Genomic DNA, 27,734 nt, shown 5'->3' on the forward strand with positions numbered 1-27,734 from the left:
TTTAAGCTTCTCAAGCTTCTCAATGTTCTTGTTTATAATAAGCTGTTTATTAGCATTTGTATTTTCCAAATATCACATTAGATGGTTTTAGGATGTAACAAACAGTGATAAGAGAAAGACAAATTTTTTCTTGAGATTGTACAAAAGAATTAAAGGTTGGACTGATTTGCCCTCTCAAAACTGTATTTAGCCACCTTAATTACCATGCAATGAGTGGATGCTTACTGTGAGCCCACCAACTAAAGCTATAGGGGAAAAGAAACCTAAACAAAATTCAGGGCTTCTTCTCAATTGCTTAAATTGGTGGGCATGAATTCTTAATTTCTGATTGAATCAATTTGTGCAGGCAGAAAAACTCCCAAACCTAATTTGGCACTTTAAGGAGGATTGAAAATAAAATAGAAATTGGACCCGAAGCTGGGTGTTTTGGTTAATCTGGGATTTTGTTCAAATACGTAGCATCCCACTCTTTGTCTTTACTCCACTCTTACTTAGTCTATTGTTTATTTGTCCTGATTAAAGTCTCTGTTATAAATGAATAATTGGTTCACAAGTTAGAAGATGAAAAAAACTTAAGGAGTCAGTTGGGAATAACGTCTTTTCTCCTGCGGTGAGTAGAACATACATCTATAATTATCTGTAAAAATAATAGCCAAAGGGAAAGAGACTTGGTAGATACATAGTAACTTATACGGGGAATTCTTAAAATAAGTCTTAAAGTCTCTTTACTCTGTTGTGTGTGTGTGGGTGAAATGACACTCCTTTAGAGTTTCTTTACAAGTCACATAATTTTCATTTTGTTAACTCAGGCATTCCAAGATGCAAATGATGAAGATGATCTTGTGGATATCGGAAAAAAAGAACCATATGCTGCCCCAGGCTCTCTCCTAAATCGCCCTACTCAGCCCCCTACTCTGGGGCAGTCCACCATGCCGGGGATGCGAGTAGAACTAAAACAGTCAATCCGTATGATAATGTGACTGACTCACCAGATGAACCGACGAAGAACATAGATATCTAAATGTCAAAGAGAGGAGGGAACACGAAAGAATGAGTTCTTGTGAGTATTGTTTATTTTGTTTTCTTGTCACAGTACTAACAAGCCTCTGGGTTTTGTTGTTGCTGTTGTTGTTGTTCTCAAGTTCAACTTTTTTCAAGATTACATGTATGTGTTGGCAAAGGATGAAGTCAGAAAAAAAATTCTTTCAAGCTTGAAGTGTGGCTACGAATCAAAAATATCTTGAGATAACTGGCAAACAGATTCAATCAAATAATTATCAAATAAAACCTTGACAATTCTTGGTTTTGTAGTGAAAAATGGATTTGATTAAAAGGATAAGCCCTAAAACAGCTACTTAACAGAAATCACGTCTTGAATTTCAATTTCTAAACTTCACCATTTTACTGCAAAATTAGTAAGTTGAAGTCAATTTCTTTTCTCTTTGCTAGTGGACAGTCCTTTTGAGGAACATTTGGATCGGGAGGCTGAGAAGCTGATCCACGCAGTAGATGATTTAGTTCATGAAGCCACAAAAGATATTAGACAGCAGCCATCACAGGAAGATGTGGTACGGTGCACAGAACAGAAAATTCAAGAACTGCTGCTGGCAGCACAGGCTGGAAGGCACAGCTGGTAAACATCTGAACTCAATATTTTCTATTATTGGATTTAGGAGAATTTGGCTTTAACACAGCATTTCTCCTAAAGTGATCAAGATTAAAGTGTAAAATTCCAGTTATAAGCCCTGGGCTTGTACAACTTCGTAAGGGGTTTTGGGTGGGCTTATATCCAGGTGGGCTAAAAAGTGGAATAAAAAGACGTTAGTGGAATAAAAAAGGCATGGTAATGTTGATTGAAATACGTTTTTAAGTTAAAAATTCATAATAAAGCAACATTAAGCCCTGCTCAGTACTGTCATCCAGCAGAGGGGGGCTTATATCTGGGGGGGGGGGGGGCTTATAACCGGATGTATTTTTTTGTTTCCAGGTAGATGGGCCTTTAACCAGGGGGCTAATATAAGCAGGAGGGCTTATAAATGGAATTTTATTACTGACAACCTGTCACTTGAATTTGTCATAAAAATGGTTAGGGAAAGTTAATAATAAGCCATTGCTGGAGATATTAAGTTTAAACAAGAGAAATGGTAGCTAAGGGTTCAAATTTCACTGAAACAAATATTATATCAGCTTTTCACATTTGCTATGACAGTTAATTAACCTTTGTCAACCCACAGTTGGTAATAAGCTTACTTTCATAAAAGATACTGCCATTCCACATTATTTTGACCATCATGAATGTCTTTCACCAACTTGTGTTTTTATTTCAGTTTCATTCCCTGTTCAAGTAATATTTTCACTGCTGTAAATGATATGGCTAGCTTATTTTCTGAGGTAAGTTTAAAGATATTTTGTTTTTAAAGTAACTTATCATGTCAGTCACCATCAGGCCACATTATGTTACTTAGCGACATCCCTTCTATTTTGTTACTTTGTGATATCCCTTCCATTTTGTTACTTAGGGACACCCCTTCTATTTTGTTACTTAGCAACATCCCTTCTATTTTCTTACTTTGTGATATCCCTTCTATTTTGTTACTTAGGGACACCCCTTCTATTTTGTTACTTAGCAACATCCCTTCTATTTTATTGCTTAGCGACATACCTTCCATTTTGTTGCTTAGCAAATTCCCTTCCAAAAACCATGGGCTCAGTCTTCTGAAAGACACTACTGTGGTACTTATTCGGTGTATGGTTGAATCTTACAGGAACCAGACGTAGACAGCATGCGTGTCTCACTTCAATTGATGAAGAGTAGTGCCGCCAGATTGAAAGTAGAGTGTAAGAGTGCTGTGTTGCCTGGGAACGCTGTAGATATGGCGTTCCTCACTCAACAGGTCATACAATGTGCTTATGACCTCGCAAGAGCTGCTAAACAACTGGTGACAACGTTTTCAGTAGATTAAAATCTCAAACTAGTAAATACGTTTTGATTAGAAGATCTGAAGACATTTTATGAACAAAACTAAATCTAACATTATCCCTTTCACTTCCCAGACTAACCCATATTTTAAATGGGTGGATATCACCACATGAAAGTACTACTCAACAGCTTTTATTTGATTGGTCACACACCAGGGTTTCATCCACAGACCTAAATTTTGAAAGTTAGTCTGTACAGCATAATAAACAGTACCACATGAAGGAACTGCTCAATAGCTTTCATTTGAATGGTCACGCACTTGGGTTTCATAGAGCTTCCTTGTATATCATAATAAATAATTACCACATGAAAGTACTGCTCAACAGCTTTTATTTGATTGGTCACACACCTGGGTTCCATCCACAGACCTAAATTTTGAAAGTTAGTCTGTACAGCATAATAAACAGTACCACATGAAGGAACTGCTCAGTAGCTTTCATTTGAATGGTCAAGCTCATGGGTTTCATAGAGCTTCCTTGTACATCATAATAAATATTACCACATGAAAGTACTGCTGTCTGCTAAGAAATTCATAGTTTTTTAGCAGTGTTTCATCCACAGATTTAAAAGTTAGAGCCAGTTAATTACAGTGGAAGTGAAAAGGGTAATAAACATCATAATTTAAAATAATTATAAAGCTCTTAGAACTGAAGACAAAAATTATAATTTTTATGTTAAATATTATGGAAATTATTTTTGAAGCAAATAACGGCCCCTAACTAAGTCAAGAGCTATTGTACACAAGGGAGAAGAGGTTTTGGACAGAGGAGACCTTCCTGTTGGATATTTAAAGAGAGCCTAGTAATCAGTGACATTTTTAGCAATTTCTGAGCTATCAGTTAAAATTGCAGCCCATTGCTTACAACTCAGTACATTTTGTAGATTTTGCCCATCAGTTTAAAAAAAATGCCACTTCTCAGCTGATGGTTAAAACTTTGACTAGTTGTCAGCTATCTGAGTTTAACCCCATAATCCCATCTAGGCCCTCTTTAAACCTTTCCAGGGCAAGCAGCAGATACTGATCTGTTCTCTGAAATTGTTTCTTTTACTTTAGAGGAACATGGTTTGTTAGTTTACTAGATAACATGTTATGAAATTATATATTAATAACATTGTAATTAGCTAGACAAAGAGTTGTTTTCTGTTTAAAAGGCAGAACTTACAAGTTGTTCTTTTGTCGCATGCACCATTACTGCTTGTCTGAGACATGGAAAATCAAAGGTGGCAAATTGTATGGCCAGTACCGCTAATTGTGTTTTACCTTTGCTTTTATTATGAATTTAGAAAGTGGCCTGTTTTCATTGCAGACACCACAAAAAAATGTCAAGGTAAAAAAAATATATATTTTTTGCTTTTTATGGAAAACTGAGATAGTTCCATGCATGCAGTATAGAATACAGTATACAGTTTGGTTTATTTATTGTAACCAGGATGTTTGAGAGCAGTCTTAAATAACACCAGGGAGGCATGTGACTAAAACAAGAGTCAATATCAGTAACGTAGCTGTAAAAGAAGGCTGTTTGCACAAGGGAACAGAACATCTAAACTTCCAGCTTGCTGTACCTTTTTACCCCAGACTTCCACCCCCTCCTTAGTGGTTCTCACCTCTGTACTATTTCTATTGCAAAATACTAGCCAAGGTTGCACAAAATCTCCCAATTTGTTCTGGTTTAGCCACCTTGGGAATCTCGCTTTCTGCCCTTTTTTCCTGCCTCTGTACAGTTTCTACCCCCTTCCCCCTATTTACAAGTCCCCCCCCCCCTGCCTGTTTTTGTAGCTACATGTTAGTTAGATTTACCGGAAAATGAAACTAGAGAAAAAGAAGATAGTTTGATTAGTAGATCAGGGCCGTTATCATAAGTCTGAATTGGCTGGCCAGACTGGTATATTAGTCAAAGTTATCTTGTAAATCACTGTCACTGTATAAATAATTATTATACACTGCTGTTGGTGGATTTGAGGCCTAGGCGGAGATGCTCATTGGAAATTTTGAAAAGAACCCCTAAAAGAGACCAATCTGGGTGTGGCTCAAGCTTTTCATGACGTCGAAAAGATACCAAAAAACTAAGAATAGAATTTATATTTGTATATTTCTTTGTGTGCAGCCCTAAACAAGACCATTATGGCTAACAATATTGGCGTTTTGCCCAGAATACCCTAAGTGAGACCAAAGCTCCCAAATTTACACCCCTAAGCAAGACGACGAGCATCCCTGCCCCTTTCATATGCGAGTTCCCTTCCTGGGATGTGTGGGAAAATCCCGTGATAAAGGCCCACTTCACATTCCCAACTACTGGGCCGGCCGGCCGTTTCTGACTAATGGTAAACGCCTGAAGATACTTAGGTGCAATGTTGAAGGAACATTAATGCTTTGCTTAAGTTAAGTTGCAGAAATCTCATGTTGTTTATCAACCAAGCTGACCAGAAATGCAGGCTCGGTTTTGTAAATTATCGTATAATTTGAGGTAGACAACACTTACTCAAAGAAATGCTGACATGAAGGTGTGTGAGCTAGATGAACTGTGCCTCAAGTTTTTTTGTTATAATTCCTTTTTTACAATTAAAAAGTTTAGTGATTTATTCATGACCATGTACCATATTATACAGTCAAATAATATTAATACATAATCCCAAATAATTATAACAATAAATAACAAATATCCTTGTAAAAAGCAATGATACTTATAAAAATAATAATTATGCTTATTGATTTAGAAACTTGTGTTTAGCTTTTATCTTGTCATTTTCTTTTTTCAGTTCTAAAATCCTGCAGTGTCTGTAAAGTGATCTTCAATTAGCAGTGTTGAAATTAAAATGATGTAAAAGAAGACAACACTTGTTAACATCGATTTGAGCTTTTGTGTGAATACTATTACTGTGTTACAACCATTGTGTATCACTAGACACAGTATCATACAACTTTTATGGCAGGCGTGTAGTGTTTGTGGTACAGTTGAAAAGCTTTTCGGTGAGGACTCGAGGCTTTGGCGACCAATCGATTTTTGCCTACGCTCTTAATGGATTTTCTTTGTGTCTTACCCCCACTAAGGATTTTGCCTACTAGGCCAATATGCTGCAGGACACTTAACCTATTTTAAAAGTCTCAATATCCACACACAAATTCTCCTGACTGAACTCCATACATTTTCTTAAAGTAACAGTTGGGAGAATTTATCAAAAGATCAAAGCAATTTGCCTTGAGTGATCTTTTTACTGATTCTTGTAACCTTTTCTCATAATAAAGTATTAAAATTGTGAGGAGAAATTTGATTTTGGTCACTCTTGGCGACCATCATGAATGAAGCCTATAACATTATTGTCTCGGAAATGTTTTGATCAGTGGAATGTATAAAATACCAGTAAGGTGTGCAGCGAAGACATTAAAAGCCATAGCTTGGACCAGAGGCCCATTAAAAAAAGAAATCTTATATTATTTGCCCTTCAACAAAGCTGATTGAGCTTTTCATGTCATCTACTAGGTCAACATTTCCTTTATAATGCAGGTAAATGTTAATGTTGGTGAATTTTAATTTATGGGAGGCAAGGATGGCGTAGTAGCTATAGTGAGAGCACTCACCTCCTACTAATGTGGCCCGGGTTTGATTCCGGCTGGGTACCATATGTGGGTTGAGTTTGTTGTTGGTTCTCGCCCTAACATTAACCCTTACTTATCGCTTCGGGCAAAATGTTAGGTTTGGGGAGGGGTAGGTGAGCAGTTTCCCAGAAACCTAAATTGATCCAAACACTAACATTTCCAAATTCCAATTCGATCTGGATAGAGGACCCACATCAAAAACCAGCTAGAGCTGATGTGGCTTCCTCTCTAAATAGAGTATTTTTTTTAAATTAAATGACTCGAAACTCATCTTGTGCCTGAGTCATAGCGCAAGCATAGTTTGTCTAAATCCTAATTTTATATCGAGCTAAAATTGAACACAACACAAAACTTCCTCGCAAAATATTTATTCTAAACTGGACAGCAAAAATTCTATATTTACATAGTTAACAAGTTGCTAAGATCAGTTAAAGTCCATCACTAATTAATAAGTTGCATTCAAGATCTGAAAGTTCATCTTGTTAATCTAAAGTTGTAAATAAAATTATCTACAGTTGTGAATACTTTAAAATCAATTTTGAAACTGATTGGAAAATCTTTAAAAGGTAGAATGGTGTCAAAAAACTTATAAGGAACAAAATTTTCAACAACTCTGTTGTCTTCTACATATTTGTGTATATACAGTTCAAATTATTATCACAGTGACTAATTTAAGTACACAGGTCTACAATTTCTGCTGAAACTTGGAGCAAATAAGCTCGATTAGCAAACTCTGAGAGTCCAGTCTTGTTATTCTTGGGTTGTGGATATCTACAGTTTTGTTACTTAAAAACAATTTTGATGTAAAAAAAATTTAAAAGTTAGAAGGATGTCATAAAAACTTAGGTACAGAATTTTTGACAACTCTCTGGTGCCTTACAATACAGTTGTGTATTAATACAGTTCAAATTATTAACACAATGACTTATTTAAGTAAATGTACAATCGCTGCTTAACCTTTGGAGCAAGTAAGTGGTGAACCTTTGAAACCAACGGAAGAGTGATTGCCTACATTAAAATTCGACCTCCAGCTCCCAAGACAACAAAAGCTACAAGCAAAAAAAATATTCTATTTTTCTGCTTAAAAAACTTCTGCTGAACTCGCACACCTGAAAAAAATCCCAGCAGTGAACTAAAGCTGGAAAAAACTCATTCACTGAAAATTTTTTACCCGAAGCTTGCCTTGATCTGCAATGGTCCAATTTTGGCGCCATTTTCTTTTCAACTCGCAAGGAGGACCTCGCGGGAAACACAGCATTGTTTTGATTGGATAATTTCGATCCTACATCCCAGCAAAATGTCGCCAAGCGTTGTTTTTCATTTCAGTTTGACAGTTTCACACTTCTCGCTAAGGCTGGGTTTTCTGTTTGCACTTGTTTGAGTGCTGCTGGCTTGAAAAAAATTTCCAATTTGTAAAGTTTGGTCTGCTAGAAATCCTTTGGAGTTGAAAAGACGATTTCGTTTAAAACATTCTACATGAAGCAAACACAACTTTCAAACACAAGCAATGGATTTGCTACCGTCGATAAAACAGCTAAGAATGATGCTTTGTTTTTTCTTTCTTCCTGTGTACAATTTTCTTTGAATTGAGTAGCTTATTAAAGTGTTTTTGCCTGATATATTTGTGGTGTTTGCAACATGTCTTCTCCTAACACGATAATTATTTTAACTGGTATTTAGCTGAGTGACCTTTGTTTATCAAAAACTCCGTAAATATAAAACCACATCTTACACAAGATGTTTTAATGTCAAATGATATAAAACCGGCACAAAAATTCATTTTACCTAGAGACACCTGTTGTTGTATTGAAGATGTAAAGCGACTTCAATCTTAACATGATTCATATCTTCACGCATCAGTCACTGACATGAAAACTTGTCTTCATTTAATTTTAAGATTGTTTTGAGTTTTTTTTACGGAGTTCCTGTTTTGTCTTTTTCAGTCGGTCACCCAACAACAATAATCCTAACAATTTGTTTAGTTGATATTTTTTGAAAGACAATGACAATAGTTTTGAAATAATTTTAAAAGAGAGAACTCGCAATTAGGATTAGCATCTCGGAAGCGCTGTTTAGCTTCACTTGTTATGATTGGATTGCCAATGAGGTATAACGATTTTACTTTTGTATTAACAAGTTTATCACTTAAATAATTTAATCCTTTATCTGTAATATTATTCTACGTATGGCTAACGATTCTATCTTTGTATTAACAAGTTTATCACATAAATAATTTAATCCTTTTGTGATTGAGACTGAGGTCTAACGATTCTATCTTTGTATTTACAAGTTTATCACTTAAATAATTTAATCCTTTATCTGTAATATTATTGCCACTGAGGTATAACGATTTTACATTTGTATTAACAAGTTTTTCACTTAAATAATTTAATCCTTTATCTGTAATGCTATTCCAACTGAGGTTTAACAATTCTAAATTACTTTTTACAATTACTTTACTCAATTGTTTTACACCTTCATCTCCTATCCTATTCCACCCGAGGTTTAAGCCCGTTAGCTGACTATTGTCATTGTCAAACAACTTTGCAATCTCTGCAAAACCCAACGAGCCAATGTTATTATGGGACAAATCTATGAGCGAAATTTGTTGCACATGTTTAAACACATGCGCTATTGCTGTAAAGTCAGCAGGAGCGAGACTACAAGAACTAAAATGTACTGCATTAAAACTAATGCTTTCTAACTTGCTTTGTACTACGTTTGATTCACTGCCTTCATATATACATTTAATAATTGTCAGTGCTAAATGTTTTTCGCTGCTAGTCGGCCAACAGGTAAATGTGCGTCGCTCTGACTCGGCTGGCATAACCATCAGCTCCAATTCACTTTTCTCTTCTGTTTTCTCGGGAAGCAGGTCAGTGAAGATCTTCATCAATTGCTCATCTCGTTCACCGAGCAAGCCAGCCACAAAATTCAAAACAACATGCCATTTACCTTTATTTATGTGATCTTTAACAAATGTTCGCAACTGTGCTTCATTCATGGTATCGGTTATATGTCTCGCTGCGAAGTATTCCTGCAATGTCAGATGAATGAAGCAGAACTGATGTATGGGGGGTTTCCAAGGCTCACATGAATCCGGCATTTGGTAGAGAAGAGAACTGTTTTTTACTTTCTTGACTTCGCTTCCTTCAAAGATTATTCTTCCTTCCTCTAAACCTTTGAATGCAACTTCGCCCAGTTGCTTGAATTCCTCTTTACCTGTAAACTCGTTTGAGTAAATGTCGCTTTAGCTGAGACGTTTATCACGGTGTTGCTCGCTGCGCTTGAAGAAAAACACCTTCGCTGCTACATTGTAAATCTGAGTTAGCTTTCCAAGGCCAACAGCAGTTAAATCCTTTCCGGTCTCCGCGGAGGTCTTAAGTACATGGAGCAGACTGGAACAAATTATGAAGCAGCTGGCGGGAATGTAGCAAAATGCAGATATTTTCGCATTCTTTTTTATGTGTTCCTTAATTTTTTCTCCTGCGTCGCTCAAATTTCCCGCTGCATCTTTCGTAAACTTCTCCACGTATTCTTCAACTTGCTGGGGTGAAAAACCGAGTATTTCATATGTTCTGAATGTAATATGTTTGACGCTCGACACGGCGGTGGGTCTTATAGTGGTTAAAACGGCGGCTTTATCGAGAAGTTTTCCTTCTGCTACTTTGGAATATAATGCATGGAGAGGCATCCTGTCGTCAATACTGTATCTGCCACTGTCAACGGTCTTATTAGCGATACTTGAGTGGTTTTTATACTCGTCCGCGCCATCGAACAAGATAAGGACTTTGTCGGGATTTTTTATAATGTCATTCCAGACATCATCAGGAAGATGTTTTGTCGGCAAGAATTCTGCTTTTTCGAGTAGTTCACGAAGACTGAGCTCTCCAACCGTGTTGAGTCTCCTGAACTTAATGAGGAAAGCAATTCTGATATGCAGTTCACAGCTATCTTGTGATTCGGTGAACAGTCTTTCCGATGCCCAATCTCGCAGCATTCTTTCACAAAATAGTGTTTTCCCTATTCCTGGAAGCCCAATAATTAAGATTTTCTTGTTTTCAGCGTCAACGATATTTTCTGCTCTTTTTGGTGGCAAATTTCCCATTTGCTTGGGGTTACTGGGAAAGTCAGGTTTCGCTCTGTTTTCAGTAAGAACCACCTTTGTATAAATCTTGTCGAGCTCCAGATTTTTAATTCCTTCGCCTTCGCCTGGTTTTGGTCGAAACACTGCCTCGAGATCTGAAGGTTGCTTTGTGCGTTCAATAATTGTTTTCTTCAGGCTTTCGATGAAAGACACTTGTTGCGCTAGTGGTTGTTCTTCTGGCTGCTGCTGCCTTGAAGGGACATTGGGGTTCAGATGAACTTCTAGAAACTGCAAGTCTTCGAGGAATTTAAGCCCTTTAAGTGCTAGACGTGATAAGACACAGATGACCTCGATCAGAATAAAAAGTATTAAAACTCCATTTAATGCAATCACAGCATACATCCAGGCAGTGTCCTTCTTTCCCCGTTGATTGTGACACTCGTATATATTTTCTGTTGTGTTCTGAATGTTTGCGACTGATGCATTCGCCGTACGACTCATACGAGGGCCTGCGGGGAATGTCAATTTACAATTATAGTTTGATGGAAAGTTATCAGGGTACAGCACTCGCATTTGTAGGACTATAAAGAGAATTCTCAAAGCGAATCTGGCGGTGAGTTGACAACAGTACGCCGTAAACAGTTTGCGTGTTTCAGGTGGGTGCTGTCTCTCAGCATCTCTGTTTAAATTTGCTTCCAGTCGTTCAACTCTTGTTTCAGGTGGGCGCTGTCTCTCGGCATCTCTGTTTAAATGGGCTTCCAGTCGTTCAACTCTTGGTTTTACAACTAGGGAGTAAATCACGCACACAATTGCAATAAAACCGACATTGAGGATCACGAAGGCATAGACGGGAATACCCGATTTGTTGTATCGCTCCTCGTATTGCTCGAGGCACTTTTCTGGTACGAGGTCCATGTTTTTACTTTTCTCACTGCAACTGAACCTCGGCGCACCAGCATTTATTGATGCAAAGACGCCGATAAGAAGAATTCCTCCGAATGCGAACCAAACGATAACTGCTCCATAGCTGTATCTGTTAAAGGCTTTCGAAACAAACAATTCCTTCAGCGTGTCCATTTTGTATATGGCCAGGTTTCCAATGGATCTGTGAAGATAACAATACTGGTAGTTAGTATAACTAACTGTGAACATCTACGTATGATTGGAATGAGACGTGAATTACGCCCAAATATTATACCTACGCAAAATGTAATAACAATCGCTGCAAAATGTTATAAAGTTGTTTAACGCAATATGTTATAACTTTTTAACACAAAATGTAAGAAATTTTCTAACGCATAACAGGGGCGGATCTAGGGGGAGGGTGCAGGGGGTGCGCGCACCCCTCCCCCTGCCCCGCCCCTCTGAGATGACCTGCGGCTTTCTAATACAACTGATATTCTACAAAACAAACGATGTGGCCAATCCATAGTGGTGCACCCCTCTACTAAGAAAAATCTTGGATCCGCCCCTGCATAATTTAATATTGCAAAAAAACCCAAAATATGATGTCTTTTAGTTTTATGACTTCAGTGAATTGCACCATGGAAATAGTCAAAAATGAGAATATTCTCTTAATTGCACTCGTTCTTAGTCTCCTTCACACCTACCTAGTTCTCTTTGATGATGGTAATATGAAAGTATGAAAGTGAATGGTAAATAATTCGTAGGATGACCGATAACAGAAACCTTAATGTGTAGTAATTGGACATTTTTGCAATGCTATGGCCTCTAAAACTTATGGCCCCTTTTTCCAATAATTTTGGACAAATAAAAACACTCAGCGATATAAATGTTTTTTTTTTTTTTTTTTAGTTAATAAAATAATAAAATTATTGATTTGAATATTATCAATTTAAATCTTATTACACCCACTGGCCATGGGAATCCCCTTTTCCAACGTTGCCTATTTTTCACAGTCAATACTTCAGACCCTGCCAGTAGGCAGTCTAGATCCTACTTTGTATCGAAAAGTCAAAATCTAGGTTTCATTTCAAACCAGAAATACTCTACTTTTTAGTCTGCTCTGTCGAGGAACATCCCTTTTTGAGCCTGCAAGTTCAGTTAAACCTGCACTTTTGTTAAAGCAAAGCAGCTGTACGTCTATAACGCAGAACTCGCGTAAAACCAACAAAACCTTAATGTCAATTAGCCTGATATAAGTTTTAGAGACATTACACTTTGCGTCAATACATTACGCATTAGTGAATATATTACATTTTGCGTTAAAAGGTTTATATAACATCTTGCTTTAACAATTTTGTTATACGTACATTTTGCGCCAGTTTACTTTTTACGGCGATTGTTATTACAATTTGCGACGTAGGCTAGACCACACCGCCATTGGATATGTTTATTCTCCATTTTGTTTCAAAATCTAAGTTGTGTTTTTAAGTCTCACGTTTTTGTAAGTTGACAGTTATCTTCTACTTACAATTTGTACTCTCAACAGATTTAGACAAATCCTGTCGGCTATAAACAAGATATCATTTACAAATTTTCATTGATGATTGATAAATTATATCATATTTACACATCCAAATACACATTTAAAAATCACTTAACTGTCCAGGTCTAATATATCTTACAACAGAGATATGCATTTTGATTCCGAGATAGCAACGATTGATGACATCTGGATGTACATGCTTTCGATCGCATATGATAAATCAGAGAACTCAGTATTTTACTCAGTACTTACATGTATCCTCTCCGTTTGTTTATATCACGCTGATTTAACTTAATCTCTTAATTTGCTAATTTATTTCTTTAACCGTTTGTTATTGTTCAGTGTACCATGAACAGAGTAATTTCAGTTATTCAGTTATAATATATAGAAGCGCTAACATTACTTAAAAGACGTAGTAGAGTTCACAGTCCCTATTTTCCGTGAAGTCGTAGAGATCGATATCGAGTTTGACGGGCCACCACCTTGGCTCCCACCAAATCGCTAGCTAATAATAACTGATATTATCACAAATCTACCGCATATATCCAGTTAATCCTAAACATTTTATAAAAAAGGAAACAAACCTGCCTTTACAGGGGCCAAAGAACAGCAGACACTAGCAAGTTCAAAATAAATTAGAAGAGAAACTTGCTTGCCTGGAGAAAGTTTGATTAATAATTCTTGTTGCAGTAAGGCATTGAATCTCAAATTTTTGCGTATCACGCCACTTATAATACATCGGACAGATATTTCGTAATGACGAAATGTTGCCGCAGGGAAAAAGAGTGGTTTTTATAAAATAAGTTTTGATATTTAATATAATTTATATTTGATATTTGTCTGTCTTTGTTCTGCCATTCTGGTGTAGAGGGTTGGATGTAACAAGAAAATCACATTAAGAAACACAACCATTTTGCCAAGAAGAAGGTGCTTATATTCGAGTTATAATTTTTTAACGCAACATTGAACAGAGTGAAATTTAAATGAAATAATAATAACCTATTAAGAGTAAATATTTTAAAATATCCATGACAATTTAACGCACGGTTAATATTTATATCATTTTAAATGTGCTTTTTCCTTTTTTTCACAATCTTGTTTTGTTCATTTTCGAAATAAACCATGTTCATCATCATTTTGAAGTGATAAAATGCGTCTTACATTGTTTTATAACTATCTTATTGTTTAAAAAAGAACCACTGAAAAATCTGACCAATTGGAGAATTTGTTGACCTTATTTGGAACGAAAAATACAAATCCTAAACAGAATTTTGACAAATGTTTTGACTTCGTGGCAAATGCTTTTGTTACTCTATTTCAAGCATGTTTCTTTAGCCTCGGGCATCGCCTCAATGACTTTGCGAGCGCGATGTCTCGCATTTTTATTTGCAACAGCGGTGGCCAAATTGCGTCGACAAGCAACACAAGAATATGAAATTATAGGACAAATCTGTTACTTTTCTAACTTACTTTGCACAATTGGATTTGATTCATTGCCTTCGTTAAGGCATTTAATTATTATCAGTGCTAAATGTCACTCGTTTTTAGTCGGCCAAAGGGAAATAAATGTGCGTCGCTTTGACTCGTCAAGCACAATCATAAGCTTCCTTTCATCTTTCTCCTCTGTTCCCACAGAAAGTAGATCAGTGAATAATCAATCAAGGCCAGCCACAAACTACAATTTTAAACTAGGTACCATGCATGAAACTATGGTGGAAATGAGCAGTATTCAGTTGCAACTGTGTACGCTATACCAAACTAAGTGTTTTATAGATGTACGTCCTCTCCGTTTTGGTTTCAAAATCGAGCTGAGTGTGTTGCTTAACAACTGTTATTGAGGTAAACCTATTTGGCTAATTCTCAAGAATTGTTTTGTGGCCGTTTGTCTACACATGTACAGTAGAACAAAGTCACGGGTTCAGCGATAAACTTGAGATGTCACTTGCATTGCGAACATGTTTTCACGACTTGACCATTTCATCGCACGTTTAACATTCACGAGTACTTTTATTAAGGCACATTTTCTTGTACTCAATCAATAGTTTATGGCTTAGGAGCGAAGATTGTTCATAAATAATGAACGTTTTGAGTTTTGCCTGTTTTGCAAAGTTTCCGCCTATACCAGCCAGCTTAAATGTGAAACACAGAGCAACATTATTCCGTCAAATATCCGCCCCAAACGTTTCTGCAATGATGAAATCTTGCTACTAGCTGGAAAAAAGAACGATCTCTATGCGATAGTTTTACTCTGGGCAAAGATGTTGATTACACTGAATTGATTTGGATGAGTAACAAATATGATTGTCAACGATTTGGACAAACTGAATATACTAACACAGATGACCAGTGTCTGCCGAGTTTCGTTGCAGTCACGGCTAATGATTGTCGAATATAGAAGACATTAGAGTACACATATCACTTGCTGATAATTTTGCACGACTCATATCCTATAAAGAATGTATTAAGGCATCTAAAAGCAAAAGAGTGCAATTGAAAAATCAGTTTTTGGAAGCATTCCAAAGCGTTCGGCCGTAATGTAAAGCTTTTTCCCTTCGCTTGAATCGTAGAAGAATTGTGTCTATAACAGTGGCGCAAACATGCCAAGCGAATGTAACTGATCGCTAGAAGAGAATGCTAACTACATATAAAAGAGCAAACCTTGAATTCGAAAGAAATGGTACGACTGGGGTTGCGGTTTTGCCAATTTATGAGGCGAACAATTACTGTGCCATTGAAGCTAAATTAAGTCACCAGCTAGATTAGCTTAGATTCTAACCATACATATCAAGGTTTAACCCTAATGTCTTAAAAAAAAAAGAAATAAAAAACCAACCTGCAGTCACGGAAGTCTTGGCGAGTTTAAAATCGAAAAGTTTAGGATTAGAAACTAAAGTTGCGAATGGCGTATCTGGGTGGATACTGCATCTGAAGAATGAAATCTTCTGCCTCCTCGACAATTAGAGTCCCCACGCCCCGATTCTGTCATTTCTCCTCCCCTTGGCCATATACGGGGAACATATATGTCAAAAATTGAAATTGGCATGCATTTAGTTGGCCTCCTACGCAGTAACGCAGACACTATTGTTGACAATCACGTATATATGATCTAAACTAATTATTATTAGAAAAGTGATTAATGCTGATTAATGGGTTGGACATTCTCTACGACTAGTTGAAATGCAGGATTTTTTTTCTCATCGTTCAAAAGCTGCTTGCAAGATTTCTTTTGTGCCTTTGCTTTGGGTTACCTTTCATACCTCAACCAGTATTATTTTTCCAATAAAACTATTTTGACAGAAATACTTGTTACCCAAAGCGTAAATTCAGGGCCCACCATGGCGAAACAAATCGCTGTTTCCGTTCCCTTGACTGAACATGATCCAACCAGCTATAACTAATCACGAAGTATCACGAATTCAAACTGATACTCGGGAAAATATAAACGATGGGATCAGTATACTTCCCACACTGTTTTTTCTTACTGAGTTCAGGGGTTGTTAAAAAAGTTAAAGACAAGTTATGCCACACCAGATGTGTTGATCACTGACTCTCCCGAACTATTTTGGTCTACTATTGTACTTTAGACAAAGAAATCCCTTCGGCTATGAACAAGATGTCAATAACATTGTCGATTGATAAAATTGCGATCATATTTGCACGTCCAAGTACTATTAAAAGTTACCTACATTTACATGAAAAAATATCTTTTTAGTATCCAGGTCTAAGCAATTATCGTAGTATGCAGTTTTTAAGTATTTTCTGCCAAAATAGCAACCGTTGATGCTTGTATACATGCTATCGATTCACTCGCATTTACACTACATCTGAGAGAGCAGATTTCGCTGTCAATATTTTCCATAAACGAGATGAACAAACTACGTTCTCACTCCCTTCTAGACGCAGGTAATAGTTAGATTTCATGAAGTGTTCGCACTGACTTTATCAAATAATTCTTCCCGTTTTCCGATTTCAATTTAACATGGTTGATAGAGTAGGTCTAAGTCGAAGTAGAAACATAGTTACAAAAACTGTGCCAAGGATCCTTACCATGAATCACTAGCTTGATTATAAAATTATCAAAAATCTACTGTTCACACATTTTATGAAAAAAGGAAACAAACCTGCATTCACAGAAGGCAAAGACCAGCAGACACTGTCAAGTTCAAAATGAAAAATAGGAACTTGTGTGCGTGGATAAAGACTGATTAAAGACCCTAGTTGCGTTGATATTTTTAGCCTATCACGCCACTTTATTAAATCGGACAGAGATTTCGCAGTGATGAAATGTTGCCCGCAGGGAAAAAGAATGGTTTTTATACAATAAGATTTAATATTTAATGTAATTTAATATTTGATATTTGTCTGTCTTTGTTCTGCAATTCTGGACAAATTTATGAGCGAAATTTGTTTAACTCTCGAACACTCATGCACTACTCTGCTGCCCATTCAGCAGGAGCGAGACTACAGTGAGGCCCTGTAAGGGGTACAATTTCGACATGCAGGCGACACGGCGACATGAAGGAACTGAAATGACGACGAAATTAGACATAAGAGATTTGTATCGTCATGCAAGAAAAAGCGAGGGAAATCAAACAAATTAGGTGGGAACAAGTAAAGTCGGTTTCTGCTCTAAGATGTTAGAGTAACAAGTTTTGCGACGAAATCGCAATAAAGTTTTCCCACCCCTACCAACTGAAAGACAAGTTTTAATATATTCTTTTTCTATTTATGAATAAATGTTACGCTTCATCAGCGTTCTCTTAAAGCGAATTCGGATCACGCGACTAAAAGCTACTAAACTACGAACATTTGATAGTTACCTGTAATAAATGCTCCAGCGATTCGAAATTATAGAACTTGAGACAAACCCCAATTTGGTGCCTTGAAACTACATTCTTCTATTTGCGTGTTTTTCGAACAGTGCATAGCTTTGAAAGTATTGGCACTCATCGCAATCCTTCAAAGGAACCAGTCGATCAAGAAGGACGAATCGCCCGAGGAGTTCCATTGATCAAACCAATAGGATGCTAAACTGGATGTTTAAGTTTGATGTTATCTCGAACGGCTTGTCAATGCAAGTTTAATTGCTAAATATTTTCAAGTGTTTTCGCACAGTATGAGAGGTTTGTTTGCTTTTCAAAAGATGATAATGTACATTGCGAACTTGCTGCTATTGAGGATAATATAGTTATCCGGCCGACTTATCCCGGTTTTGATTACTAATAATGTTCGCTCAATGAATAGAAACAATTCCTTTCTGTTTATTGAGAAAATTAATTTTTTGGGGGGCATGCTTAAGTTAGTTTCGAAAACTATCCAATACTGATGAGTTCGAATTGACCAAGCACAGCGCGGGCAATTCGTTGACCATTAATTTTATAACACACGCTTGTTGTGCCAAAAGCGAAAGCGAATGTGACTGATCGCTAGAAGAGAATGGTTGCTTTCCCATTTTTGTGGAGCAGTTAGATAATGTGTGCCCGGGGGGGGGGGGTACTCCATATAATGGCCTATACGGGGAGGTTCCGCCCGAAAGGGGTACCTTTTTTAGGCTTCAGGTATATAAAAGGGTAGGGATTTCACAAGTTTAGGTATATGAAAGGGTATCTAAATCCGTCATTTACGTTTTTAAAAGGGCCTTGAATTAAAATATTTCGAACAGACGCACTTTATGACTGTATTATTTTAATTTATTAAGCGCAACATGAAAATGACAAGAAAACGTCCTCTTCTAAGTCTATGCCATGTCTTTTAGGTATATGAAAGGGGTACCTATTTTCAGTAAAAGGTATACGAAAGGGGTACAATTTCTGTGAAAATGGTATATAAAAGGGTAACGGGTAAGAACTTGGGGCGGAACCTCCCCGTATAAAACTTTTTTGAGTGCCCCCCCCCCCCCCCAGGATGTGTGAAGCTTCAAACTAGCTCTGAAACACCTGGGGACGAGAGAAGCGAGTATAGTATAGCCTGACTATACAAAAAGAAAATATTTTTACCAAAAAGCACATTTAGTATGCTGTGGACTGATGAGATGCTATATACTGAATGTGAAACTATTGTAGCTCGAGACCCCTCGAATCACACCCCAATCCCCGTCTATAATGTATTCTTGTAGCTTTAGACCGTCCCTACTCCTCCTCTCATGGACCAAGTACACGAACCGGTAGTTTTAAACCAACTATAGTCCATGGGCCAAAACCCTAACTTGTGAGAGCATCCAGTTTTTTCCGCGCTTGAAATAGAGAAAAAACACCCTCTTGCACCCGAGGCACCGAACGAGACTGTCACGAGAGACGAGACGGATGCAAAAGCGAAATTACGGTCAGCGGGTGTGCAAATAATGACAACAGCGAAAATGGCGGCCAGTGGAGGAAAGGATATTTTGGCCGCATCTCCTCCCACAATTTCAAGAGATAACATCCTCTCAGAATTCTCACTACACTGGCACGTCTGGCATAAAGACTCTTCCTCACTTGAAGAAGAACTTGCACTAATCAAGGTGGGTATTCCATCCTATTTTGTCGATGAAATGATTTGGTTTTAACCGCAAGCCAAGCTTTTTGGGCAGGCATACATGTTTTATGCAACGTAATCGAGAGTTTTTCTGTCTGATTGTGGTTTATATGCAGCATGATAAAGAGCTTTTGGATCCTCGCGGGCGGACGCCACTTCAACTGGCGGTTTCTCTGGGTTATTTGAATTGTGTGAAGTGTCTTCTTCGCGGAGGCTGTGACGCAAACGCCATAAACCGGGATGGATGGAATGGTGCGTATAATTAAAAATATGAACAGTGCACGAGCATTTTGAAATTTCTTGTAGTTAACGTCTTACTCCCTTATGCAGAATTTATTCAAAATTCAAGTAATAATTATCAGCATTGAGTACGTTTTTCATTCAAAATAGAAAAAACCTGAATAAACTCGTTCAATTCTTTTTCTTTTGAGCTAGAAACCGCCATACAAGAACGAGCAAGGTTTTTCATTCACCTGCACATTGGCCATGTCGGCAGGACAGTCTTAATCATAATTTTAATTTACTAGTTTTAATGCAAAACAAGCTTTTGAAAATGAAATGAGTTGCCTGTAACTATCTCTTTTTTACTGCAGGCCTGTTCACTGATCATTTTAATTTTGAAAATAACTGGCTTGTGTGAAACAGTGATAAACAATTCATTGACAAATGTAGCTTGAACAGAAAATTATCCAGGAAGGCAGCTGGGGCCACTGAAATGTTTCCAAAATAGTTTTTCCTGGAAATCGCTCATCCATTTGCTGTAAATTAGAACTCTTTAATTTGAGCAGTCACCTCTATTAATATAGTTAATAGCATGAGTTGTAGTTGTAGTATTTGGAAATAATACCGCAAGCAAGTATTTCAGAGTTGTCGAAAATATCATAAGCCGCTTCAGCAAGTGATATTTTGGACAATTATGAAATATTACAAGTTGGTATTATTTCCAAATACTACGTAGCTAATCTCATTGAAATGACTACTTTTGTCCACACTGTAAATAATAGAAAAATTTGTCCATCATCTGTTATTTTGCTTGCCAGCACACTTGCCATATTTAGAAGAGAGTGATTTTCAAGCCCTTGAATACCAATCTCTTCTAAATATGGTAAGCCAAACTCTTGCAATACCTCTCTCTTTCAAATTTGGCAAGTATTGGAGATAAATACAGCTTGTTTTGACCAATCAGCATTCATAAATTTCTCAGCCTGCATTATAAACCAAGGGTCCTTGTGTTGTGTTCATACTGGCTAGAAAGTAGTACTATATAGCAAACAAGATCCCCATTTTAAGTAACCTGTGCAGACTGTGAACAATATTAATTCCTGTCAATCATGAAAAATAAGTAGTTTTTGAAATGTGGTAGATAAGTTTCATGAATGAAAATTTAAAATGTAAATGAGCACTATGTTACAAGTACATTTTATTGTTGGTCTTGTCTGGTGTGTGTGGGATACACATTAGTTACAGTATATCACATGCTGGTATGTAGACATTTTATTACAATTCTCTGTTATTTCTTCCAGATTAGCATTTACCGGTACCCACTGGAATTTATTTGTTTCTTTCTCTTCTTTACAGACTGCTGATTTTTATGTTGATTGAAATGAAATGGGAGTTCACTAGTTGGGGTAATTGGTATAAATAACATTATACTAAATATATATAAACATGTAAATGTAAAAGATTATTTTTTTATGGATTTTAAGAAAAATGACAATTTTTTTAAGTTTCAAAGACATGTTTCGACAGAGCATAGATCTGTCATCTTCAGTTGAATGGTTTACAAAGCACAGTGAGTTGAATAATAAGTAGAAAAAAATGCTAATTAAGACAAGTAGTAACAACAGAACATGAAAATGTGTGAATTAGAAGGATAATTTTAGATTTACATGGTGTAATTGCTGATTGAGGCAAGGTAGTTCCTTTTGAATATGGATAGCCTCCTTTATCTTAAGTTGAAAGCTGGTAGAGGCGTGATCTAAAATATGAAAGCTATCTATTGAACACAAGGAGCGACAACGTTCAGAATTCTGAAGGTGTTTGAAAATGTGGGAGGCCTTATCACTGGCTAAGTGCTCATGCACGCATGTGGCAAAATGTTGGGTGGTTTCGCCGACATAACAGGCATTACAGCCCGCACATGCAAACTTATAGACCACACGTGAACGGAGACCGCCGGGGATAGGGTCTTTCACTCCAAAAAGATTACCGATCTCAATAGATATTATGATAATTATAACTTAAGATTTGTTATTACCTATTTGAGATTGTATTTTACTTATTTTTAGACGTTGGTGTGATATCCGTATGGACTTTTTACCGACGTATTAAAATGTAGATGTACATGTAGATGTAGATGAGATGCACAGAACCATGTACTAGTACCTTTTTTCATCAACTGATTAAAATATCTTTCTCGTACTGTTCTTATGTATATCTATGTATTTCTACCAAGCTTAACACTGGCATCATTTTCCCCATGCTGTTGTACATAATATGACATTTTAGCTACCAGTAATCTTTTGTCACATTGAAGCTTAGTTATTAGCTCTCTCACAACTTTCCAGTACTTAGCTGGCTTATTGCAAGAGAGTGCCCAAGGGGTTTGTGGAAGGTCATAGGTCATCTGACCCTTCTTGGGTGAACTCAGAAATTTTTCTGAATACTGGTAGCTTGTTTTTCTGTCTGTTTAACCCACTGGCGCCGCCAGCCAAAACCGACCGCAATGATAGTTACCCTTTGTTCCACTTCTGACATCGTCATCTTTGTCCAAAAAAGGTATCACTTATACTCAATCCCTGCAGGCCAAAAATTCTTTCCATTGTTTTCAATGATACCCAAATCAGAGTGATTAGTTTAATTGAGCTTGAAATACACTTAAAAATGCTAGGAAATTTGAGTGAAAAACGTGGAGGGTAGTTTGCTTCAACCAACCTTGCTACTCCATGGCTAAAAGAATAACATGTTAAAATAGCTAAGTATAAAGATGCAGATGTCTATAAGTCATCCAAAAGCAACTAGACATTTTTAAAACAATTTTAATGTAGTCAAGGCTTTGGAGCCAATTTTGGGCAACTGAGTCAGACTTAATCTTGCATAAGGCCTATTCATTAAGAAAGATATAATTATGTAATGTTTAATAAATGAGCAGCAGTGTTTTATCAAGTTTAAAACACAAGGCGCAGCCGAGTGTTTTAGACTGGATAAAACACGAACTGCGAATTTATTGAACGGTTTAAAAATCTTGTGATGTAGATCAACTCATTCTTGCACTAATAAATATTAATATTTACATTTGGGGTTATTTTGACCCAGAAAATTGGACGTAAAGTTTAGCCGTTTCTTTATCAGATATAGAGACACTCATTAAACATTAATTTCTTTTGTATTTTCTTTATGAATTATTAATACCAGTAAGTTTTTTTAAATATTATTTATGTTACTTTTTTAGGCTTGTGTTCAACAGCTTCTTCAAGTGAACGCAAATCAGAGTCACGAAATTCAGAACCTCCAGGCATCGGAGAGAACCTGTTACATTATAACCTAAGCTCAAAGCAGTCCAGGTCTAGCAGGAGTCTGGTCTGGGGAATGTTTCAGTCTCACCCTGAACAACAAATAATATTCACAAGTGTTAAGGGACTCTCTTTCCTAAGTTTAAATTTGTCATCAATCTCTTTTCTCCTTGAAAAGAATGGGGCCATTGACCTCCTCCTCCAAGCCACCCTTTCTCACAGCCTCTGCCTTCTTCCATGTCTTAAATCCAAAATGTTTTCTCTTCTTATTTTTCTCTCTCAGCCGTCCTCTTCTGAGTTTGCCTTCAGGTGTCACTTCCAAAAAACAAAGTACAGAGCTTGCTAATTGCCTTATTTTGCACATTACATCATCACTTCAAAAATGAGACTACAAGTATACTTGTCATGCAATCTCAAAACTTTCGGACACTGATGGAGCATGGGGAGAGAGAATTGTAGAGGACTCAAAACAAAAAGAGAGGATCGTAAGTGTTTCTTGAAGGTCTATTATATGGGGTCATACATTCCGCAAACCAAGAACTTTGTATTTACTAAATGTCCAGATATACACAGAAGACTGCAAGCAGTGTTACTTACATTTCAGAACGTTTCACATTTATTTACTTATTACTGATTGAACCAATTCATGCGAGGATTGAAAAATATGTAATTTATAGAAATTGTACCCAAAGCTGGGCGTTTAGTTTTTCTGGGGTATCGTTCGAATATATAGCATCCCTCTCTTTGTGTTGACGCTACTTTTACTAGTGTTTATTTTTTGCTGATTTAAATTTCTGTTATAAATGGTTAATAGGTTCACAAGTTAGAGGATGAAAACAAAAACTTAAGGAGTCAGTTAGGAATTCTTAATGGAAGTGATGATAATGTCTTTTCTCCTGTGGTGAGTAGAACATACATCTGTAACTATAAAAATAATAGCCAAAGGGAAAGAGACTTGTTTGATACATGGTAACTTTAACAGGGAAGTCTTAAAATAAGTCTTCGAGTCTCTTTACTCTGTGGTATGTTTGTGGGTGAAATGACACTCCTTTAGAGTTCTTTTAACAAGTCACATATTTTCCATTATATTAACTCAGGCATTCCAAGATGCAAGTGATGAAGATGATCTTGTGGATATCGGAAACATAGAGCCATATGCTGCCCCGGGCTCTCTCCTAAATCGCCCTACTCAGCCCACCACCCTGGGGCAGTCTCACACCAGGGATGCGAGTAGAACTAAAATAGTCAATCCGTATGATAATGTGACTGACTCACCAGATGAACCGACGAAGAACATAGATATCTAAATGTCAAAGAGATGAGAGAACATGAAAGAATGAGTTCTTGTGAGTATTATTTATTTTGTTTTCTTGTCACAGTAATATCCAGCCTCTGGTGTGTGTTTTTTTTTTCTGGTCCCAAGTTCAACTTTTTTCAAGGTTACATGTCTGTGTTGGCAAAGGATGAAGTCAGAAAAAAAGTTCTTTCAACCTTGGAGCATGGCTTCGAATTAAAAAAAATCTTGTAACTTGGAATGAGATAACCAGCAAATAGATTATACAATCAAATAATTATTAAATAAAACCTTGGCAATTTTTTGTTTTGTAGTGAAAAATGGATTTGATTAAAAGGATAAGCCCTAAAACAGCTACTTAACAGAAATCATTATTTTGAATTTAAATTTCTAAAGTTCACCATTCAAAGTCATTTTACTGCGAAATTTATAGTTGAAGTCAATTTCTTTTCTCTTTGCTAGCGGACAGCCCTTTTGATGAACAGTGGGATCGGGAGGCTGAGAAGCTGATCCACGCAGTAGATGATTTAGTTCATGAAGCCACAAAAGATATTAGACTGCAGCCATCACAGAAAGTTGTGGTACGGTGCACGGAACAGATCACCAAGAAAATTCAAGAACTGCTGCTGTTAGCACAGGCAGGAAGGCACAGCTGGTAAACATCTGAACTCAATATTTTCTATTACAGTGGAACCTCAATATAACAGAGGGCCAAGGGACTGACAAAATGTGTTCGCTATATCGAGGTTTTGTTATATCAAGGTTCTTTTCCATATATTTTGCTGTTACTGGGACGAAAAATATTGTTCGTTATTTCGAGGACTTTGTTGTACAAAGGTTCGTTAAATCGAGGTTCCACTGTATTGGATTTAATTGAGAAGTGAGCTTTAAACAAAGCATTTCTCCTTAAATGGTCAAGAAATTATTGTAATTGTTCTGTGACTTGAATTGTTCATAAAAAAGGCTTGGGAAACTTAAAAATAAGTCATTGCTGGGGTTATTAACTAAAGTTAAATCCTGGTTAAACAAACTTCACTGAGTCAAATGTGCAGTATCAGCTTTTCACATTTGCTATGGAACAACCCACAGTTGGTAATTTAAGCCTACTTTCATTAAAGATGCCACATTATTTTGACCATCATGAATGTCTTTCACCAACTTGTGTTTTTATTTCAGTTTCATTCCCTGTTCAAGTAATATTTTCACTGCTGTAAATGATATGGCTAGCTTATTTCCTGAGGTAAGTTTAAAAATATTTTGTTTTTAAAGTTTTTTTTCATGTCAGCCACTGTTAGGCCACATTATGTTGCTTAGATACATCCCTTCTATTTTGTTACTTAGCGACATCCTTCCTATTTTATTGCTTAGCGACATCCCTTCCATTTCTTTGCTTAGCAAATCCCCTTCCAAAAACCATGGGCTCAGTCTTTTGAAAGACCCTACTGTGGTACTTATTCCATGTATGGTTGAATCTTACAGGAACCAGATGTGGACAGCATGCGCGTCTCACTTCAACTGATGAAGAGTAGTGCCGCCAGATTGCAAGTGGAGTGTAAGAGTGCTGTGTTGCCGGGAAACACTGTAGATATGGCGTTACTCACTCAACAGGTCATACAATGTGCTTATGACATCGCAAAAGCTGCTAAACAACTGGTGACAACGTTTTCAGTAGATTAGAATCTCAAACTAGTAAATATGTTTTTATTAGAAGATCTGTAGACATTTTATGAACAATTTAAATCTAACATTATTCCTTTCACTTCCCAGACTAACCCATATTTTATTTGGGTGGATATCACCACATGAAAGTACTACTCAAGAGCTTTTATTTGATTGGTCACATACCAGGGTTTCATCCACAGACCTAAATTTTAAAAGTTAGTCTGTACAGCATAATAAACAGTACCACATGAAGGAACTGCTCAGTAGCTTTCATTTGAATGGTCACACACCAGGTTTCATAGAGCTTCCTTGTATATCATAATAAATAATTACCACATGAAAGTAGTGCTCAACAGCTTTTATTTGACTGGTCACACACCAGGGTTTCATCCACAGACCTAAATTTTAAAAGTTAGTCTGTACAGCATAATAAACAGTACCACATTAAGGAACTGCTCAGTAGCTTTCATTTGAATGGTCACACACCAGGGTTTCATAGAGCTTCCTTGTACATCATAATATATATTACCACATGAAAGTACTGCTCAATGACTTTCATAGTCTTTTAGCAGTGTTTCATCCACAGATTTAAAAGATAGAGCCAATTAATTACAGTGGAAGTGAAAAGGGTAATAAACATCATAATAAAATAACAATAAAGCTCTTAGAACTGAAGACAAAAGTTATAATTTTTATGTTAAATATTATGGAAATTATTTTCGAAGTAAGTAAGCTCCTAACTAAGTCAAGAGCTATCGCACACAAAGGAGAAGAGGTTTTGACCATCGGAGACCTTCCTGTTGGATATTTAAAGAGAGCCTAGTAATCAGTGACATTTTTAGCAATTTCTGAGCTATCATTTAAAATTGCAGCCCATTGCTTACAACTCAGTACATTTTGTAGATTTTGCCTATCAGTTTAAAAAAATGCCACTTCTCAGCTGATGGTTAAAACTTTGACAAGTTGTCAGCTATTTCCAAGTTCCCACCCCACCCCACCCCATGCCTGGCCTGTTTGTGTAGCTACATGTATGTTACAGTTACCAGAAAATGAAACTAGAGAAAAAGAAGACATGTTTGATTAGGGCCGTTACTATTAGTTGTCATTGACTGGCCAGACCAGTATATTAGTCAAATTTATCTTGTAAATCAGTCACTGTATAAATATTATACTCTGCTGTTGGTGGATTTGTGGGAAAATCCTGTGAATAAGACCCATTTCACATTCAAAATTTCTGGTCTGGTCATTTTGTAGATTTTGCCTATCAGTTTAAAAAAATGCCACTTCTCAGCTGATGGTTAAAACTTTGACAAGTTGTCAGCTATCTGAGTTTAACCCCATAACCCCATCGAGGCCCTCTTTAAACCTTTCCAGGGCAAGCCGCAGATACTGATCTGTTCTCTGAAATTGTTTCTTTTACTTTAGAGGAACAGTGTTTGTTAGTTTACTAGATAACATGTTATGAAATTATATATTAATAACATTGTAATTAGCTTGACAAAGAGTTGTTTTCTGTTTAAAAGGCAGAACTTACAAGTTCTTCTTTTGTCGCATGCACCATTACTGCTTGTCTATGACATGGAAAATCAAAGGTGGCAAATTGTATGGCCAGTACCCCTAATTGTGTTTTACCTTTGCTTTC

General features: G+C 36.7%; 5 protein-coding genes across 22 annotated transcripts in view; 4 read left to right on the top strand and 1 right to left on the bottom strand.

The window, feature by feature from the left end:
- Positions 1-27,734, top strand: part of LOC144646530 (ankyrin repeat domain-containing protein 13B-like) — a 207,926-nt gene that overhangs the window by 134,473 nt on the left and 45,719 nt on the right. For 4 of the 11 annotated variants that reach the window (XR_013569431.1, XR_013569433.1, XR_013569434.1 and 1 more), the window contains one exon: positions 23,951-24,037. Coding sequence is in view for 4 of the 11 variants with exons in the window: in XM_078506156.1 (XP_078362282.1) it covers positions 810-891 (82 nt within the window). In the remaining 7 variants the exon portion in view is untranslated. Of the gene's footprint in view, positions 1-809; positions 946-23,950; positions 24,038-24,233; positions 24,373-27,734 lie in introns of those variants that run through there. The other 7 variants (XR_013569429.1, XR_013569428.1, XR_013569432.1 and 4 more) reach the window with 3 other exon arrangements.
- Positions 940-27,628, top strand: LOC144646544 (ARF GTPase-activating protein GIT2-like). 3 transcript variants are annotated; one of them, XM_078506184.1, is made up of 6 exons: positions 940-1,060; positions 1,450-1,633; positions 2,328-2,391; positions 2,766-3,164; positions 3,557-3,875; positions 27,361-27,628. In XM_078506184.1, the coding sequence occupies exons 1-4, from the start codon at positions 1,051-1,053 to the stop codon at positions 2,961-2,963; spliced, it is 456 nt and encodes a 151-aa protein (XP_078362310.1). In that variant the 5' UTR covers positions 940-1,050; the 3' UTR covers positions 2,964-3,164; positions 3,557-3,875; positions 27,361-27,628. The 3 variants fall into 3 exon arrangements, with proteins under 3 accessions (XP_078362310.1, XP_078362308.1, XP_078362309.1); XM_078506182.1 differs by having other exon boundaries at positions 2,766-3,875; XM_078506183.1 differs by lacking the exon at positions 27,361-27,628 and adding an exon at positions 27,010-27,112 and having other exon boundaries at positions 2,766-3,875.
- LOC144646509 (uncharacterized) overlaps positions 8,865-27,734 on the bottom strand; it is a 41,042-nt gene continuing 22,172 nt past the window's right edge. The window contains exons 1-2 of one of the 6 annotated variants that reach the window (XM_078506126.1): positions 17,233-17,345; positions 8,865-11,767 (exon numbers count right to left, since the gene is read on the bottom strand). In XM_078506126.1, coding sequence (XP_078362252.1) covers positions 9,826-11,739 — 1,914 coding nt within the window. In that variant the 5' untranslated portion in view covers positions 11,740-11,767; positions 17,233-17,345 and the 3' untranslated portion in view covers positions 8,865-9,825. Of the gene's footprint in view, positions 11,768-12,675; positions 12,783-15,944; positions 16,071-16,421; positions 16,556-17,232; positions 17,346-27,734 lie in introns of those variants that run through there. The other 5 variants (XM_078506127.1, XM_078506125.1, XM_078506128.1 and 2 more) reach the window with 5 other exon arrangements.
- LOC144646550 (ankyrin repeat domain-containing protein 13B-like) lies at positions 18,215-23,094 on the top strand. Its single transcript, XM_078506189.1, has 4 exons — positions 18,215-19,610; positions 19,741-19,876; positions 21,203-21,252; positions 23,076-23,094. The coding sequence occupies exons 1-3, from the start codon at positions 19,452-19,454 to the stop codon at positions 21,208-21,210; spliced, it is 303 nt and encodes a 100-aa protein (XP_078362315.1). The 5' UTR covers positions 18,215-19,451; the 3' UTR covers positions 21,211-21,252; positions 23,076-23,094.
- LOC144646542 (ARF GTPase-activating protein GIT2-like) lies at positions 24,322-27,112 on the top strand. Its single transcript, XM_078506180.1, has 4 exons — positions 24,322-24,482; positions 24,893-25,085; positions 25,607-25,670; positions 25,910-27,112. Exons 1-4 carry the CDS (start codon positions 24,455-24,457, stop codon positions 26,105-26,107), a joined length of 483 nt encoding a protein of 160 aa, XP_078362306.1. The 5' UTR covers positions 24,322-24,454; the 3' UTR covers positions 26,108-27,112.

The sequence above is a fragment of the Oculina patagonica genome, chromosome 3, assembly GCF_052425735.1.
Source record: "Oculina patagonica isolate OP01 chromosome 3, crgOcupat, whole genome shotgun sequence".
In the NCBI taxonomy this organism is placed as follows: domain Eukaryota; kingdom Metazoa; phylum Cnidaria; class Anthozoa; order Scleractinia; family Oculinidae; genus Oculina; species Oculina patagonica.

What these genes read in the sequence shown, in the direction of transcription:
- LOC144646544 (XM_078506182.1), top strand. An exon ending in CAGGCTGGAAGGCACAGCTG is followed by an intron (nt 1,634 to 2,327) that starts GTAAACATCTGA and finishes TTTTTATTTCAG; the next exon opens with TTTCATTCCCTGTTCAAGTA. An exon ending in TGGCTAGCTTATTTTCTGAG is followed by an intron (nt 2,392 to 2,765) that starts GTAAGTTTAAAG and finishes TGAATCTTACAG; the next exon opens with GAACCAGACGTAGACAGCAT.
- LOC144646550 (XM_078506189.1), top strand. Translation starts at nt 19,452, where the DNA reads ATGACAACAGCGAAAATGGCGGCCAGTGGAGGAAAGGATATTTTGGCC. An exon ending in AAGAACTTGCACTAATCAAG is followed by an intron (nt 19,611 to 19,740) that starts GTGGGTATTCCA and finishes GTTTATATGCAG; the next exon opens with CATGATAAAGAGCTTTTGGA.
- LOC144646542 (XM_078506180.1), top strand. Translation starts at nt 24,455, where the DNA reads ATGAGAGAACATGAAAGAATGAGTTCTT. An exon ending in ACATGAAAGAATGAGTTCTT is followed by an intron (nt 24,483 to 24,892) that starts GTGAGTATTATT and finishes TCTCTTTGCTAG; the next exon opens with CGGACAGCCCTTTTGATGAA. An exon ending in CAGGCAGGAAGGCACAGCTG is followed by an intron (nt 25,086 to 25,606) that starts GTAAACATCTGA and finishes TTTTTATTTCAG; the next exon opens with TTTCATTCCCTGTTCAAGTA.